This window comes from Centrocercus urophasianus, unplaced genomic scaffold (assembly GCF_019232065.1).
Source record: "Centrocercus urophasianus isolate 14NV4802_14NV808 unplaced genomic scaffold, USGS_Curo_1.0 seq_38, whole genome shotgun sequence".
NCBI classification, from domain to species: domain Eukaryota; kingdom Metazoa; phylum Chordata; class Aves; order Galliformes; family Phasianidae; genus Centrocercus; species Centrocercus urophasianus.
This window is the reverse complement of record NW_024884955.1, coordinates 5,487,539-5,503,679: the sequence shown is the minus strand read 5'-3', so window position 1 is coordinate 5,503,679 and position 16,141 is coordinate 5,487,539. Positions and strand designations below refer to the sequence as shown.

The 16,141-nt window shown below is 53.9% G+C and overlaps 1 protein-coding gene across 1 annotated transcript; it reads left to right on the top strand.

The window, feature by feature from the left end:
• The first annotated feature begins 2,715 nt into the window (after positions 1 to 2,715).
• Positions 2,716 to 15,842, top strand: MATN4 (matrilin 4). Its single transcript, XM_042832414.1, has 10 exons — positions 2,716 to 2,764; positions 10,320 to 10,422; positions 11,414 to 11,983; positions 13,081 to 13,203; positions 13,490 to 13,612; positions 13,704 to 13,826; positions 14,351 to 14,764; positions 14,940 to 15,092; positions 15,415 to 15,519; positions 15,758 to 15,842. Exons 2-10 carry the CDS (start codon positions 10,350 to 10,352, stop codon positions 15,814 to 15,816), a joined length of 1,743 nt encoding a protein of 580 aa, XP_042688348.1. The 5' UTR covers positions 2,716 to 2,764; positions 10,320 to 10,349; the 3' UTR covers positions 15,817 to 15,842.
• The last annotated feature ends 299 nt before the right edge of the window (positions 15,843 to 16,141 follow it).

Here is a 16,141-nt window from a genome sequence, read left to right as displayed (position 1 = left end):
AGCACCAGCTCCAGGTTTGTGTGGGTGGGAAGGATGCGTCCCATTGTTCAGTCCCTGAGGACTGAATAGCTTTGGGTGCTAAAAGATCATGAACGAACAGCAAGGGGATATGTTAAATCTGTAATTCTACATCATTGCCGCACCAGGTTTGATGAAAGGGCTTTCACAAGCTGAGCTCTGCAGAGCTGCTTTGGGAAGGAGAAGATGTCTCTTACCTTTTCTCATTGCCATATGACTTCTGGGCGACTTTGGCATGCAGTATGAGCACTGTCTGCTCTGCTGGCAGCTGCAGGTATCTCCGCACGCCATCCCGCAGAAGGTCAGCTTGGTGTGGGTTGGACCTACAAGACAGAGGTTCTGCTGAGCACAGTGCACACAGGGATGCTCACTGCCTTCTGCAGGGCTGTGGGGTGAGCACAGACTGTGCCCAGGCTGAATTTGCTGCCCCACAGCCTCACACAGGGCAAGGAGATGTTGCTCCACAGCCCTCAGGCTTTGCTTGTGGCTTCACCCATTAGCAGAGTATGGAACAGCCTCACACCAAGGTGAGGCAATGGCAGGGAGTGTTTGGCAGCATATTGGCCAAAAAATGTGAATTAAGACGTGTGCTGACAGCACAGTCAGAAGCAAATCCTGCTCTGCAGAGCTTCCTGCAGCAGCAGCTTGGGGCAGGGCCAGGCTTGTGTGGGTACCACCGCTCCCTCCCAGCCTGCGTAACGCAGAGGCACAGTGCTGGGTGACTGCACAGCACCTATTAGTGCCCCATCTGCACTAATTACCTTCCTTCTGCTTCAGGCTGGAAGGTGCATGCCAAAGGCAGGTAAAAAGACTCGACATCTAGCAGCAGGAAGAACTACTCAGCAACTTTTTTCTTCATTTTACCCATTCTCTTCAGCAATTCCCTCCTGACTTCTGGGGCTATGCTGCCTCAGTGATGCACTCCTGAGCAGTGCTCACCACTCTGACCGTGGAGACGACCACCCAGCCTCCATCATCTGGTTTACATTTACCCTCAGCAAGTCAAAGAGCCATTGCTAATGGGTGCAGCCACCCGCTCGGCTCCTTCTGGCACCTACAACCTCTTACAGGGAATCATTCACTCCCTCTGACATTTATTATATTAAATTATTAAAATGCTTTGATTGTAGTGCAGTGTTAGTTCAGTGTCATGTTAGCAGCACCGCTTGCACTCAAAGCCTTCTTTTCAGAACCTGAACTCTCAGCCAGGAATCCAACGCACAAAGTTGGGTATTATGTGGAAGCAGAGCAGGTCAGCTCAGCTCTGCAGGCCACAACCTTCACCGGGCTGCTTTCTGTGAGCCTGCTCCTCGCCCTGCACAGCCTGGCCTAGCCCTCACTTTGGGTTTGGATGTACTGCAGGAGTGGGTGCATTTTCTTTGGTTCCACAGAGAACAAAAGCACCCGACCCAGAGGACCAAAGCACCACCCCACCAGCCCTTGTTTGGCTCTTCAAGTGCTGCCTATACAATAACTTTAACACCACCCTCAAGTGCAGTTAACTCTGAATTCAAGCAGACTGAGTTTTCTGCTCTCCCTGCCCAGGAGCTGCTGCATGCTCTGCTCAGAGCACAGCTGCCCTGCAGCTCGCCACAGAGTGCTGTTGTATTTTCCCGTGCTTGGAGAAACCAAATCTCCTCATAAAGCCATTTTGGAGATCTGGGCTGTATTTTGTACAGAGCAGGGGAGAAAATGCCTGCTGGGCTCCTGGGTATGGGCTCAACGCGATGTTTATGCAAAAGGAAAAGCCATTAGAATTCACAGAAACGAGAAGCCTGCAGTTTCTGGCTTCCCTCATTTTTCAATACCTCCTTTAATCCAGAGCAGCCCAACCCACAGGCCCTTGAATATGCACGGGTATTTATAAATCCTATATTTTCAGCGCTGCACACACAAGTGAAATTCAGCCTTTTCTGGGCTTGGGGGATTTATGGACCACGCCAGCAGCAAACAGCAGAGCAGGGTGGGTGAGCTCTGTGGAGGACCGGAGCTCAGGAGGGGGGTGGTCCCCGCCTGCCCCACCACTGCTCCATTTGGTAACACAGCGTTGGCTCGGCTGCCGGAGAGCTCCGATAACGCAGGTGATACATTGAGGTCCCCTATCTCTGGTTTCTGTTAGCACAAAGAGGGAGGGAAGTGCTGTTAAAGCACCAAAGCCCAGTGCAGTACGGCGCTAAAGGTGGCTCCCACCACCGCTATGTAACGTGAGTGCTGAGATGAGGGGCTGGGATGCTCTGTTCCCAGGTGCCTGAAGGTGATGCTCTCCATTGCTACAGCACAGCACATCACTTGTTGCTGCTGGGAGCTGGACCAGAGGCTCTGCAGCCCCAGCTAGAGAGCTCTTCAAACTCCCCGCTCGATGGTGCTCAAAGGGAAGGAAGGACGCGTGGTGCTTGGGCGATTTTCTTGAAGCTGATAGGAGACGCAAAGCGGAGAAGGGGAGAAAAACAAACCACCCAACCCAGAAAGCCTCTCCCTGTCGGCAATCACTTTCACGCCGCCCCACGCCCACCCCCCTTGGCGATGCGCTTCCACCTGTGCCCACCTCCCGCTTGCCCACGTTCCTCGGTCGTGGGGGGGTCCTTCAGCCCCTCCCGCGCTGCGCCGGGCAGAACAGAGCAGAGCAGAGCCGCCCCGCCTCCCCCCGCCCCGTTAAATGCCGCGCCGCAGCAGCGCTGAGCACCGCGCAACCCCGCGCCTACCTGAGCCAGCAGCGCGGCGGGGAGCGGCTCCGCGGCCGGTACGGGTGAGTGAGGGTCTCCGCTGCATCCGCACCTACGGGAAGGGAAAGGGGAGAGAGTGAGCCCCGAGCTCCGGGGGGGGGGGGGTTGGATCGGGATGGAGGGTTGGGGTGCCGGGTGCCCCCTCGGAACGAGCGGAAAGCAAAGAGAGAATGGGGGAGAGGATAACCCCTCGGCACCAGGTTATCCCCATGTTCTGTTGCCTCTGTGCTTTTCCTCTGCTTTGATGCAGCGCTCACTGACCCACCTGAGCACACGGCGCTGGGGAGTGGGCGCTGCCGTAAGCCCTGCCCTGCTGTCGGGGCAGCGCTGCTCGCCCTCTGCCTGCCCTGCTCACCGCTGCCCGGCTTTCGAGCAAGTTCTTGCTTATACAAGCGAGGATCTCCATTAGCAGAGAGTAGTAAGCTCTCGTACACCTGGGCAAAGCATGCTGCGCACCAGAAGAACAAAATCCTGCCAAAAGATAAGCTTGAAAATGGAGCTGAATTTAGTTCTGCCCCATTTCATGGGATGCTGGGTTTGTGCACACCCTGAGTGTGCTTGCATGTACTCATGAATAGGTTTGCACAAGTGATCACCCACCTTTGCCTTATAACTCCAACTGTTTCACAGGGGAAAAAAATAGCCCTGGGCATATTTGCTACAAGCAATTACATGGGAAAACTTGTTTGGAAAAGCAGAGTATTCTGCACTGGCGTGCAGCTGTCCAAGCAGGTAATGCAGAGTGATGGCATGTGCTGTTGGGGGCTTTCCCCTCGTTCTGCTGCAGAATAAGGGGTGCAGAGCTCCTGGATTGCCCTGCAGGCAGGAGCTGGTGTGGGTGAGAGGAAGGAAGCAGAGCTCTGTCACTTGAAAGGAATCCACCACCTCTTGTGGGACTGGTGGAGGGGGGAGCAGGCTCCAAGACAGGAGCCCATTCACAGCTCTGCCTCTTCTACGTAAGCTTGCAGGATTTTTGCCTCCGTCAAGCCCAGATTGCATACAGAATTACTCTGAGGTCCTCCCTGTGGGACCCTTTGCAGTATCTCTTGATAGCAACAACAAAAATCTTCCTTATCTGTTGTTTTCCTGAGAACAGGAGCCATCAGTTGCAGGCAGCCAGCTTGGAGGCTCTCAGTAACAAGTAGAAAGCATATTCCACAAGCAGATTCTTGCCATCTGTTTAGGGAATATCATTAGATTGGCATCCAATCCAGGCAGAAAGCCTGTGTGTGGGGAGAAATCTGCTCTCAGATCTCAGCCCTGCTATTTGCCACCAGGACTTGGCAATGCAAAGAGCAGAGTTAACTCCTGGGATAAATCTGGCCTCATCTGAAAGACAAATTCCCATCTGGAAGGCATGTGAGAGTCCTTCGGGTCTGTAGTAAAATGGCACTTTCCATCAAAGCAGACAGAGTCTGCTGCGTCCAACAGGAGAAAGTTGTTGCTCATTTCTGTGGGAGTTCTAACTTCTTTTTTTTCCCCCTCTTAAAGCATTAACTAAACGTTGTGGGATTACTGCAAGTTGGGCTTGGGATTTACTTCTGTTGGTGATGGTAGCCACCAGAAGACACAGCCAACACAGCTGCCTGCTGTAGGCAGTCTGCAGTCACAGGACGTGTGTGCTGTGAGCACTCACAGCATTTCCCTCGAGGCTGGCATTAGGGGTTAAAGGTTTTCAAGAGAAGCCTTTGTTTGAGCATTTTAAAAGTTTCCAATAGGGGCCCCTTTGTCCGCCTTCCGAGCGGCGTGCCTGCCTGGTTCAGAACTCAGCACTCATAAAATACCATTTATAAATGCTGGATGAATGGGGCTGAAACATTGAGAGAGGCAGCAATAAGCACACACGAGCTACAGACGAGCCCTACCATCACTGCATAAACCTGGGAAATCACAACAAAAATGATTGAGTGGCACTCATAAAGAACTGTATAAAAATCAGCTGCAGAAAGAGTCCCCTTTGTGCCACATATCCCGTGGGCTCCTCCAGCCCTGCTGCAGGCTGAGTGGCTCCTGTGGCAGGTCAGTACCTCCTGCCTTCATATTTCCTCACTTTGGGCCCAAACAGAAGCAAATTGATCACCAAAGCACAGCCCCTACTACCATAAGAGCTCCACTGAGCAAGCATTGTCCCTCTGTCAGTATTTGCAGCATAGATGTGGTTTAGGCAATAACTAACATCGCTAGCAGCTGGGTTTCTGTTCACTCCCCTGCCCAGGAGGAATGTGAGGGTTTGACTTCCCACTTTGCAAGTCCTTGGTTGTATGCATGAATCCATCATATACTCATTTCCCCGGTGCACAACTCCATAGGGATCTGCTGTGGTTGCCTGCAGAGAGGTGGCAGTGCCTCAGTTCCTCCCTAAGCATTGAGCATTCCCACCTCCAGGCTGTGTCCTGCTGCTTCACCAACTGATTGCTACCCCATAGTAACAGGATCCTGATCTACACTCCACAAACCCATAGGAATCCATGGCCCACAGCAGGAATCAGTAGGAGCAGATCAGCTGGCTTAGCTACTCTGCAGGAGTCTGCCTTCCCCTTGCTCTCCATACATCACCACCCTGGTGGGACAGTTGCCTCAGCAGAGAGCTGGGACAAGTCTGTGGGGGCTGGTGGCCATGAAGTTATATGGAAGGGTTTTCCCATGCTACCTTCAGGATTGCCAACATGAAAAGTATCTAGACAAAGACTTCAACCACATTGCTTTTCTGTCTTGAGGAGGGCTGCAGTCTCTGCCTGCTTTTCTGCAGCAGCCAAGCGCTGCTCATTTTCTGCTATTTCAATTAAACGCTTAGCAGGATGGGTAGGATAAAGGGGAGAGGCACATGAGTAGCATTCTGGCATGTTGCCTTATGCCAACACATTGAGTCACGTCTCCAGAGTAAGAAATCTGATATAAAGATTTAGAGAAGGAGGTCGGGCAGCAGATCTGTGATTGTGGGGCTGAAACAGCAGTGGTTGTCTGTGCCCTGGGAGCTCACAGAGGTCAGCTGGGGATAGGGGTTCCTGCAGTTGCAGGAGGTACATACCCTCCTAGAAACTATCTGTCTCATTGCTTAAAGATGTTGGTTTTCTTGCTTCAGCAGCTCTGCACAAACACCACACCATCCCATGAGCTGCTCCAGAACACTTCTTTTTCCTCTGTGGTCACACATGCATATTTCTGGGGAAAATACGCACTCTAACACCTTCCTCCCAGAAAGAGCATTTGGGCTATGGGTTGCTGCCTCAGCTTCTGGATGGCCCTGACCTCCTCTTCTCCAAAGCCTGAGGCTCATCCAGCTGCCCTCCAGGGACTCATTAGCAGATGAGCACCCGATTTTGAAAGAGAATCTGCAAGGTGGATGTTTCCTCAATGACCGTTCTTCATTAACATTGAAAATTATTCCGAGGTCCATCCAGATTTGCTCAAAACAGCAGGCAGGAGCAGGACTGGGTGACCACCTGGTGTTGTCCTCTTAGCCAGATCTTTAACACACGCTTTGTGAGACCATGTTTAGTTTGCAGGTACATACAAGCTGATGGGGAAGCTGCCAGCTGCTACGTGCCTCATAGAATAGGAACTGACCTTCTCAGGGAAGTCTGTCCAGCATCCAGCAAGTCTTTCCTGTTACTGAACTCCTGCTGGGGTTGAAGCCACGATGTGCTGAGTACAGCCTTGTCTTTCAAACAACGTGTCCTTCCAGGTGGCACTTGGCCCAGAGGAGCTGCCACAGCACTGTAACCAGAGAGTGCTGCAATGTCCTGGAAAGAGCCTGCTCTTGTTCACCCACACACGTGTTTGGGAAGAACCAAGGATATGCCAGTCCTTATGGAGGGGGAAAAGCACTTTATCCTCTCTTGTTTTTGGTCTAGAAATTCACACTGTTTCTCTGGTCTCCACATGCTGGCGCTCCCATGCTCTGAATGCTGCAGAGGTCTCCTTCCTTGAGGGTTTGCAGCACTGGAGGAGGGTGTAAGAGATGCTGGGGCTGAGTGCAAGATCATTGCTGCAGAATGGTCCCCAGGGGCTATTAGTCAGTAATTCAGGGTATGGGCAGCCACAGACTGGGGGCAGGCAAGGAGCCCAGCATCCCTCAGGCTTCACCTGCTTGGTCTGTGGCACACAGGGAGCAATACAGTTGGCTTGGGATTTGCCTCTGTGCCTCAGTTTCCCCTGTTGGAATATGAGAGGAATTACTGTGCAGGTTCTATGCTCTAAAAGAACACAGGTGTTTCAAAGAAGAGAGCTAGGAAATATAATTCCACTCTGAAATTGGGCTTCTTTCCAGCCAGGAAGAGAAACCAACCTTTGGGCAGCCCTCCAGTACATCATGGATACAGCTCCAGGGCCAGCCTGGGCCTCAGCCATCCACACCACACGAGGGCCTTGCAAACACACACACACAACATGCCAGGGGTCAGTGGAGTTTACACAGCACAACCTGACTGACATCAGAAGGTGTCTCCAGGATGATGCAATCTCTCATTGCTTTCTTGCCTTTCACACCTGGGGCAGTGCACCCTTCTCTTTGCTTTCCCTGTCCAGTCTGCACTTTTGGGGCAATTCTTTAAGGCGTGAACTCAGAGAATGGCTCTGCCAAGGACAGATACACATGGCTATCTATGGCTGCATGCTCCAGCTCCTGGAGTCTCTTTGATACTTTATGGACTAACTGCCTGTAACACAATGGAAAGCACAGCAACAACAGCATAGTAGCAAAGTCCTAGGCTGCAGCAAGCAAGGTTCTGCTCAAACAAGGCAGCCATGGACACAGAAACAAAGGAAAGAATCTGCTTACCTTTAGAAGGCCTCAGGTACACTGTAACATCCAGCAAGATACCCTCATCTCCACTGCCAGCCCTTAAATGAGATCTGGGAAGGGGTGGATCCTGGCTCCAGCCCTTCTGGTCATTCAGGTATACTGCATACACCTGAGCTCCCCTGGGGTTGGCCCTGCCTTCCCACCAGGTGCTCCATCATAGGTTCAAGCTGTGACAGCATTTCTACCATGCACCCAGACAGGATTTGATTTATGCCCTACAAAGCTGCCTTACTGGATCTTTGTTATTGGGCATGGAATGAAGCAGAATACACAAAGAGTCCCATGAGTGGTGGGGATATTGCATCCAGTGCTGCCATCATCCAAAAATCCCAGCACAGACACAGGTGCTGCTATCTGACAGCTCACACAGCACCGGCGCCATGCACCACTGCCATTCTGCCCATCTTCAGTGTGATTTGTGCCTCAGACCCAGCTAAGGCCCAGAACCATGGGGTCTCCCGTGGACAGGATTTCCCCCAAGCTATGAGGTGCTGCCCTCTCTTGCACCACTCACCCCCACTTTCTCCACCAGCTTCATCCCCGCTGCAGACCATCTGAGAAAGCCCCGATCCCAGAGGCAGGAGGACACAGATCTACAGATCTCTGCTCCCTGCCTGCCTGAGGCGGGATGCGCCCAGGTCCGACCTGCACGGATGAATCAGAAGGGGAATATTCCGAGCATTTCTGTGAACCTGCGGCCAGCAGAGCGCTGCCAAGGAGGCCAGGCTGAAACCCGAGGCGGCTGTTTTTTTCCCCGAGGCTCAGCACTTGGCAGGAGTGCAGTGCAGTGATGGCGGGGGGTGGGGAGCACCCTGGGGCTGCCTTACCTGCCTGCCTCTGAGGGTCCATCCCTGGTTCTCCTTGTCCCACAGCAGGAGGGGTGCCAAGAGGAGGCTGGGCTCATTGCCAGCTTCTACATGCAGCTCATCCCTTCGTCAACCCATCTCCTTCTGCAAGGCAGAACGGCAGGCTGACTTTCTCCTTGCGTTGCTTTGACAAATGAGGGAACGCTGTGGGGTGTCACGCTGTGGCAGTGCTTATGCCCTCCCACCCCCCAGGCCTTTCCTCCTTTATAGCCCGGCGTTATCTCAAGGTCCCCGTGCTGTTTGCCTTGCCTCGCAGCACCTGCCTGCCAGCCGTGTGCTTCCCACCCACCTCCCTCTTTGCTTCCCATCAGCCTTGCTGCTGGGCGCTGCACTGAACGTAGGGTTGCCCACAGTGCCCTGTTGCTGCTGGGTGCATGGCAGTGCCACCGTGCCGTGCTGCTCCCACAGCCCCTCTGGCCACAGGGAGCGTGAAGGCTTCATCCAACACTCAGATGCTGTTAAAAATAGAATCGGTTGTGGGCTGGTTTTCTCCTCCTTGGTTCCTGGCCCAGGAGCTCATTCTTCCCTCTGCGCTGGCTTTGAAGCACTCTGGGTGCTGTGCCAGCCTGCCATTGCAGGAGAGCAACCTGCAGAAATGCTATAGGTGGCACAGCTGTCTCCAAAACGTATAGTGGTTGGGCAGTGCTGTCTTCTAAAAAAAAAAAAAAAAATAGCATGTGTTGCACTGAAAAGATTCTGCTAGGTAAGTGGTGAAACACAGCCAAGCTGGGAGGGGGCTTTGGCTTCACCTGAGTGTGAGGAACAGAGTTCGGCCAAGTTGAAGGTCTTGCACATAACACTGATATTCTGAATCCTCTTGTAGCCCTTTTCTATCCTTTCAACTTCTTCAATATCATTTTTCAGGTGTGAACACCAGAGAGTACGTTAGGACACAGCTGTGCAACCTATTATCAGCATCCCCGCTGTCAAAAACATCAGGTTCAGGGCTGTGCATAATCGCTCAGCAATTAAGTGGAAACCCTGGTGATGAATTACAACCGAGACCTCACGGGGCTAAACAAATAGCAGCCAATAACTACTGATAAAGCAAATTTCCAGTGTGCTTTTTGAAAAAGCCCCACCCCCCTGCCTGCTCCCTGTCTCTGGGGGAAGCGGCTCTATCTGTGCTATTCCCTGTTCCCATTGGCTTTCCCACTTGGGGATGGGGCTCCTGGGTGCCCCACTGATCCAGGGTATCCCGCCAGTGCCCAAGCAGTGCCTTTACTCTTTTTGCTGCCATTATTTGGCAGCCTGCAGCGTTTGCCACTTCTTTCAGTGGGCTCTGACCTGGGCTGGCACTTAACCCTAACCCGAAAGCCAAAGCAAGAAATGGGCAGGTGGGGAGGCATGCACAACTGGAGGTTTCAGATAGCTGGTCAAAATCTCCATCCCTCAGTTATCCCACCTCAAATGCACCATCCACCACCCTGCAAACAGGTCACCACCTGCGCATGAGAAGGTTTCTGCTTTCTGCTTTCCCAAAAGCAATCTACAGTCGTGGAGCTTTTTGGAGAAAATGACTTTTTCCAGTGGCTCTGAGACACTTCTGAGTGGGTTTTTGCCCTCTGCTGGCATTGAATTTTGGGGCGTCTGTTCCCAGCACAGAGCTCCCCGCGTCCCCTGGCTGCGCAGCGAGCGCTTGGCGGAACATCCCAGACGCATGGTTTGCAAGTGAAAATAAGGCTTGTCTGGTGGCCAGCTCCACCCAGAGCAGAAAATCAGAGCTTTTCACTTGGCAGATTTTCGCTGCTGTAATGAAATGTAGCTGTGCTGAAGAGTCCCTGCACGGTGAGCATGGGGACGGGGCTGGCAGAGCTGGGGCACTGTCTGGGTATGTTGGCGGTGCCCGGGCACCCACTGAGTGCCATCAGGGGCTGAATACTGACAGCACATCTCCTCCTCTTGTAGTGAGTGCCCAGCTCTGCTCCCACAGCAACGATGAAACTCCTGCCGCTTGCTGCGTTCCTCCTGCTCGTCTTGACGGCGCTGGAAGCCAGACCAAAGCCTTCAGGTGAGCTGTGGTGGCTGGGAATTGCCAGTGCAGAGAGGAGTGTGTGTGTAAGGGCAATGAGACCCCCTCGGAGGAAGGCTTGGTGGGACACCGTGCTCTCTGGGGTATCCCCAGAAGGATGCAGGGTTCCACCTGCAGCATGAAGACGGGGATGTGGTGGGGGATAAAGCAAGTCTGGGGTCAGCAGCCTCCATCCTCCCTGGGCAGAGGTGGCCAAATCAGTTTCAGTTTCAAAAGCAGCACCACAGAGAGAGAGAGGAGTATGTCTCAAGGACCTCTGGGCACGGGGGAGCAGCAGAGCTTACAGCCGTGGGCTGGGCATCATCCCAATGGGACGCGCAGTGTTTGCTCACCATTACGGCCAAATTCTCCCAGGCTCAGCTACTCACTAGCCAAGCCAAATATGTTCATTGGCTTTTTGCTCGCTAAACACTCTCGGTTTGCACTGGAAGTTGCACCCATATATCCAAGAGAGGCTCTTTGGCTTAATGCTCTCAATGTGCATGCCTGTAGCAGAGCTTTTCACTGTCTTATTCTTTTCCCTTAAAAAAAAAAAAAAAAAGAGAAGTCCTGTATTTGGGCAGGAACTGGCAAAGTGCAGTAAAAAAACAGAAACTGTGGGAGGCTGGCGCTGCAGGAGGAACAGAAGAATTGCTGCAGAGGTGAAAACACCATTGCCTAAACCTGTGTCTAAGCCTTGTCAGGGTAGATCCAGACAGAGAGTTGCTTCTGCAGAAGCAGGGCAGCAGAAGCACTTGGGGACGAGGAGATGCTGCCATTCCCCATGGAGATGGTGTCACAGCATGTGTCCTTTCCTGTTGTCCCCAGTCCCACTCTAGCAGGCACCCAGCATAGGTTTATTTGGCAGTGGGAAGGTGCTGAGATGCCCAGACCTGCCCTTTCCATCCTCTATAAGGAGGATAAGCCAAATGGGATGCCTCAGATTCTTGCAGACAACCACAAGGCTAATCCATCTCCTTGCCCTTCACAGCCCTGAAGTGCAGGACGGGTCCCCTGGACATTGTCTTTGTGATCGACAGCTCCCGCAGTGTGCGTCCCTTTGAGTTTGAGACCATGCGGCGCTTCATGATCGACATCATTGGCAACCTGGACGTGGGTCCCAACGCCACGCGGGTTGGGGTGATCCAATACTCCAGCCAGGTGCAGAACATCTTCTCCCTCAAGACCTTCTTCACGCGGGCAGAGATGGAGAGAGCCATCAACGGCATCGTACCGCTGGCCCAGGGCACCATGACGGGGTTGGCCATCCAGTACGCCATGAACGTGGCCTTCACCGTGCAGGAGGGCGCACGCCCACCCCACAAGAAAATCCCCCGCATCGCCATCATCGTGACGGATGGACGGCCCCAGGACCGCGTCTCTGAGGTGGCCGCCCATGCACGGAACGCCGGCATTGAGATCTACGCCGTGGGCATCCAGCGGGCTGACATGAACTCGCTGCGGGCCATGGCCTCACCACCACTGGAGGAGCACGTCTTCCTGGTGGAGTCCTTCGAGCTGATCCAGCAGTTTGGGAAGCAGTTCCAGGACAAGCTGTGCGGTGGGTGAGATCCACAGCTGTGGCCCTCTTGCCTGCTCCTTGCCAGGCTGGAAGGTGGCATCGTGCAGCCTCATCCAGCAGCTGTCCACTGGGACACCTTCCCTGTGCTGCAGTGGGATTAAAAGCTTTAAAAGTATTGCAGGCACATTCTTGTCTTTGCCCGTTCCTGGTAGCTCTGCGGTGAGCCAGGATGTAACGGCAACAGTGATGGCAATATGAGCTAGGAAGAAATGTGGAACTGATTTCCCCAGGTATCTGGGGGTAGGTGATGTCTACCAGAGCCCCATCTGCATTTTGACATGCCTTTAGTAGTGGCTGGCAGCAGGGAGGCTGCTTGTGCCTTGGTTTGTGTTATGAGCAGGGCTAACCAGGTATAGGCATGGGGGTGAGAGTGTGCTCTGCAGCACCCTGTCTTTGCTGGCAGCACATTGCCCATTGCCTCCTGGCCCCAGTGCCCATATCCCAGCCGGATCAGCAGGCTCCTGCTCACAGGGATGTGCAGATATAGCTGCCTGGGCTTCTCTACATCAATGAACAGCATGTTCCAGCTGAGCTCAAGTTTTCATTTAGCTCCAGCTATCAACACTTAATTAATATTGAGCGCTGATTTAGTGCGCAGGTAGACCTGAAAGCTGAGGCCATTCAGAACCCTGTGCAGAATGTGGAGGTGCCTGTGTACGTGTGCTGGCAATCAGCCCTATGGGTCTCTCTGCAGGGCAGTGTAGGTGGAGAGCACCTCGGGGGCTGCTCTGATGCCCTCTCTGCCTTTCAGGGGTAGACATGTGCATGGAACGGGACCACGGATGCCAGCACAGCTGTGTGAGCACCCCCAGCTCCTTCTACTGTGAATGCCACCCTGGCTACCAGCTCAACGTGGATGGAAAGACCTGTTCCCGTAAAAACCCTTTCTAACTCTATCTCTAGCAGTTGCATGTCTCTTGGAGGGGAGAGCAGGAAGAGGCCCAATAAGGCCAGCAGCAGCTGGGTGCTCCTGGTGCAGGGAGGGCAGGGTGGTGTCAGCTGCATTCTGAGGCTTTCCTTTCCTGTCTCTCGGGGGGCACTGAGGCCGAGAGGTGACAGCATTTGCTTCCCCGCAGCCATCGACGCATGTGCTGATGGCAGGCATGGCTGTGAGCACCACTGCATCAGCACCCGGGGGACGTACTCATGCCGCTGCCGCACCGGGTATCATCTCAACCAGGACAAGAGGAGCTGCACAAGTAAGGTCATCTCCCTCCCCGCTCCTTCCCTTCGTTTTCCCACTGCTCCTTGCTCAGAAGAGTCTCTCAGTCTCTCACTGGGCTTCCTTTCAGGTTGGATATTAGGAAAAACTTCTTCTCAGAATGAGCAGTGAGGTGTTGGCACAGGTTTTCAAGAAAAAGAGAAATGTGGCACTGAGGGACATGGTCCAGAGCAGTGGGACGGGGGCTGATGTTTGGGTTAGCTGATCTCAATGGTCTTTCATCCTTAACAATTCTGTGATTCTCTGATCCCTTCCCTCCCCAGTGATTGATTACTGCAGCTTTGGCAACCACAGCTGCCAGCACGACTGTGTGAGCATCCCTGCCGGGCACCGCTGCCGCTGCCGCGATGGCTTCATGCTGCAGCACGACGGCAAGTCCTGCCGCGGTGAGTCCAGCACAGGGCCGCAGGAGGCAGCTGCCATGGCTGTGTCCCCATCTGCATGGTGGTAACCACCTCTCCATGCCTTGTGTCCCAGCCATTGACCTCTGCAACGGGGTGGATCACGGCTGCGAGTTCAAGTGTGTGAGCAGTGAAGGTTCGTTCCATTGCGTGTGCCCTGAGGGCCAGCAGCTCCATGCTGATGGGAAGACATGCAACAGTGAGTACTGGGCTTCACACCGTGAGGGCTTGCCCAAAACTAGCCCACTGTGAGGGGATCTGCATGGGTGGATGAGGGCTTGTGTCCTCAGAGGAAGAGCCAACAGGGTTTTGGGAAAAGGTTGAGGACACTGCAGGTGGCTGTGCTGCCATTCAACAAGACCTGGGCAGATTGGTGAGTTGGGCGGGCAGGAACAGGATGAGGTATAGCAAGAGCAAGCGTAGGGTCCTGCATCTGGGCAGGAATAACTGCACACATCAGTACAGGTTAAAGGCAGACCTGCTGCAAAGGAGCTGTGAGGAGAAGGCCTTGGATTTCCTGTGGCCAACAGGGTGGCTATGAGCCAGCAATGTGCCCTTCTGGCCAAGAAGGCCAGTGGTACCCTGAGATGCATTGAAATGAGTGCAGCCAGTAGGGTGAGGGAGGTGATCTTCCCCTCTACTCTGCCCTGGGACACTTCCAGGCCTCACCCCAGTCCATGTGGGATCCTGCACATCCCCTCTCACCATCCCATATCTATGCAGAGTGTGGGGCCGGGCACGTTGACCTAGTGATGGTGATCGATGGCTCCAAGAGTGTCCGGCCCCACAACTTTGAGCTGGTGAAGCAGTTTGTGAACCGCATTGTGGATCTACTGGAAGTGTCCCCTGATGGCACACGTGTGGGGCTGGTGCAGTACTCCAGCCGTGTCCGCACTGAGTTCCCCCTCAACAAGTACCACAGTGCAGAGGAGATCAAGGAGGCGGTGATGAAGATGGAGTACATGGAGAAGGGCACCATGACAGGCTTGGCCCTCAAGCACATGGTAGAGCACAGCTTCTCTGAACTGGAAGGGGCCAGGCCACTCTCCTACAACGTGCCCAGGATCGGGCTCGTCTTCACAGATGGACGCTCCCAGGATGACATCTCAGAGTGGGCACAGAGAGCTAAAGAGTCAGGTGAGGAGTCCAACCCACAGAGCTTCAGGCATCCAAGTTTGGTTCCTTGGGTGGTTGGCTCCTGGGAGGTGGGTTTTTGCTGCCCCAATGCCTGCCTTGCTCAGTCTTGCTTGCTCCAGGATTGCTTGATGCTGGGCAGCAGGCTCAGAGCTGAGGATCTACCCTTGCCCTGCAGGTATTGTCATGTTTGCTGTGGGTGTCGGCAAGGCAGTGGAAGAGGAACTGAGAGCCATCGCCTCTGAGCCGGTGGAGCAGCACTTCTCCTACTCGGCAGACTTCACCACCATGACCAACCTCGTGGAGAACTTCAAGCTGAACATCTGCCCAGGTGGGTATCCCAGCCAGCAGCCTGCCTCTCCCCACAGAGCCCATCAGCCCGTGGCACATTCATCGGGATGATGCTGGTAGGGACAGTCAGAGGCACCGACCCAAGCTGGGAGCTTCCCCAGGGCCAAGATAGCTGGTATAACGCCCCACCGATCCATCCCTCTGTTGTAAATAGTGAAGTGGGGCTCAGGGAGGGATTTGGAAGGGAAGATGGAGATGGGGTTAATGCAAAAGGACTGCAAGGATAAGGGGCTTATGTCGGGGAGGATGTGAGCAGGGCCTGCTGCGCGTGTTCTGAGCATCCCCAAATCCCTCCAACACAGAGGAGGGCAGAGGGGAGACGGAGATCCGCAGCCCATGTGAGTGCGAGGCGCTGGTGCAGTTCCAGACAAACACCGTGGCCATCCTGCAGAGCTTGACTGAGAGAAATATCCTTTGAGTGCTGCATGGGCTCAGTGGGGAGGGGGGAGAGGGGGGACTGCATCCAAATCCAAGCTGAAAGAGGCACGGGTGCCAGCATCAAGGATGGGCTCCATCCTGGGAGCTCAGTCCCTTCTGAGTTCTCCAAGGTGAGGGGCTGGCAGGTGCAGGTAAGGCTCACTTTGTGCTTGCTTTGGGCGCATCTCTCGCTCTTTGCTCAGCTCCCAGTTTTCTTAGCACGCACACTTGCTCAGATGACAGCCAGACTGGAAGCCCTGGAGAAGCAGATTGCCCTCAAGAAGTGATCCTTGCAGCAGGTCACAGGGCTCAGAGGGGACCTACAGTAGCTACGTGGCATTGTTATTGATAGATTATGTAAAGCATCATTGCTTGTTCTTTATCACAAAATCCCAAGGGGATGTGGAGTGTATGAAAAAAAAAAAAATCTTTAAAAAAAAGGGGGAAAAAGAACTCGAGCAGAAGCCCTACTGCGAAGCAAATGGGTTCAGCCCTCGTTGTTGCCTCGTCCCTCCAGCCTGGCTGGTCTGGGGCAAGGTGGGCAAGGTTTGGAAGAGGAGTCGTGACACAGCTCCTGATGCAGCTGGGATGGGCAGCAGCCCCTGCACCGTT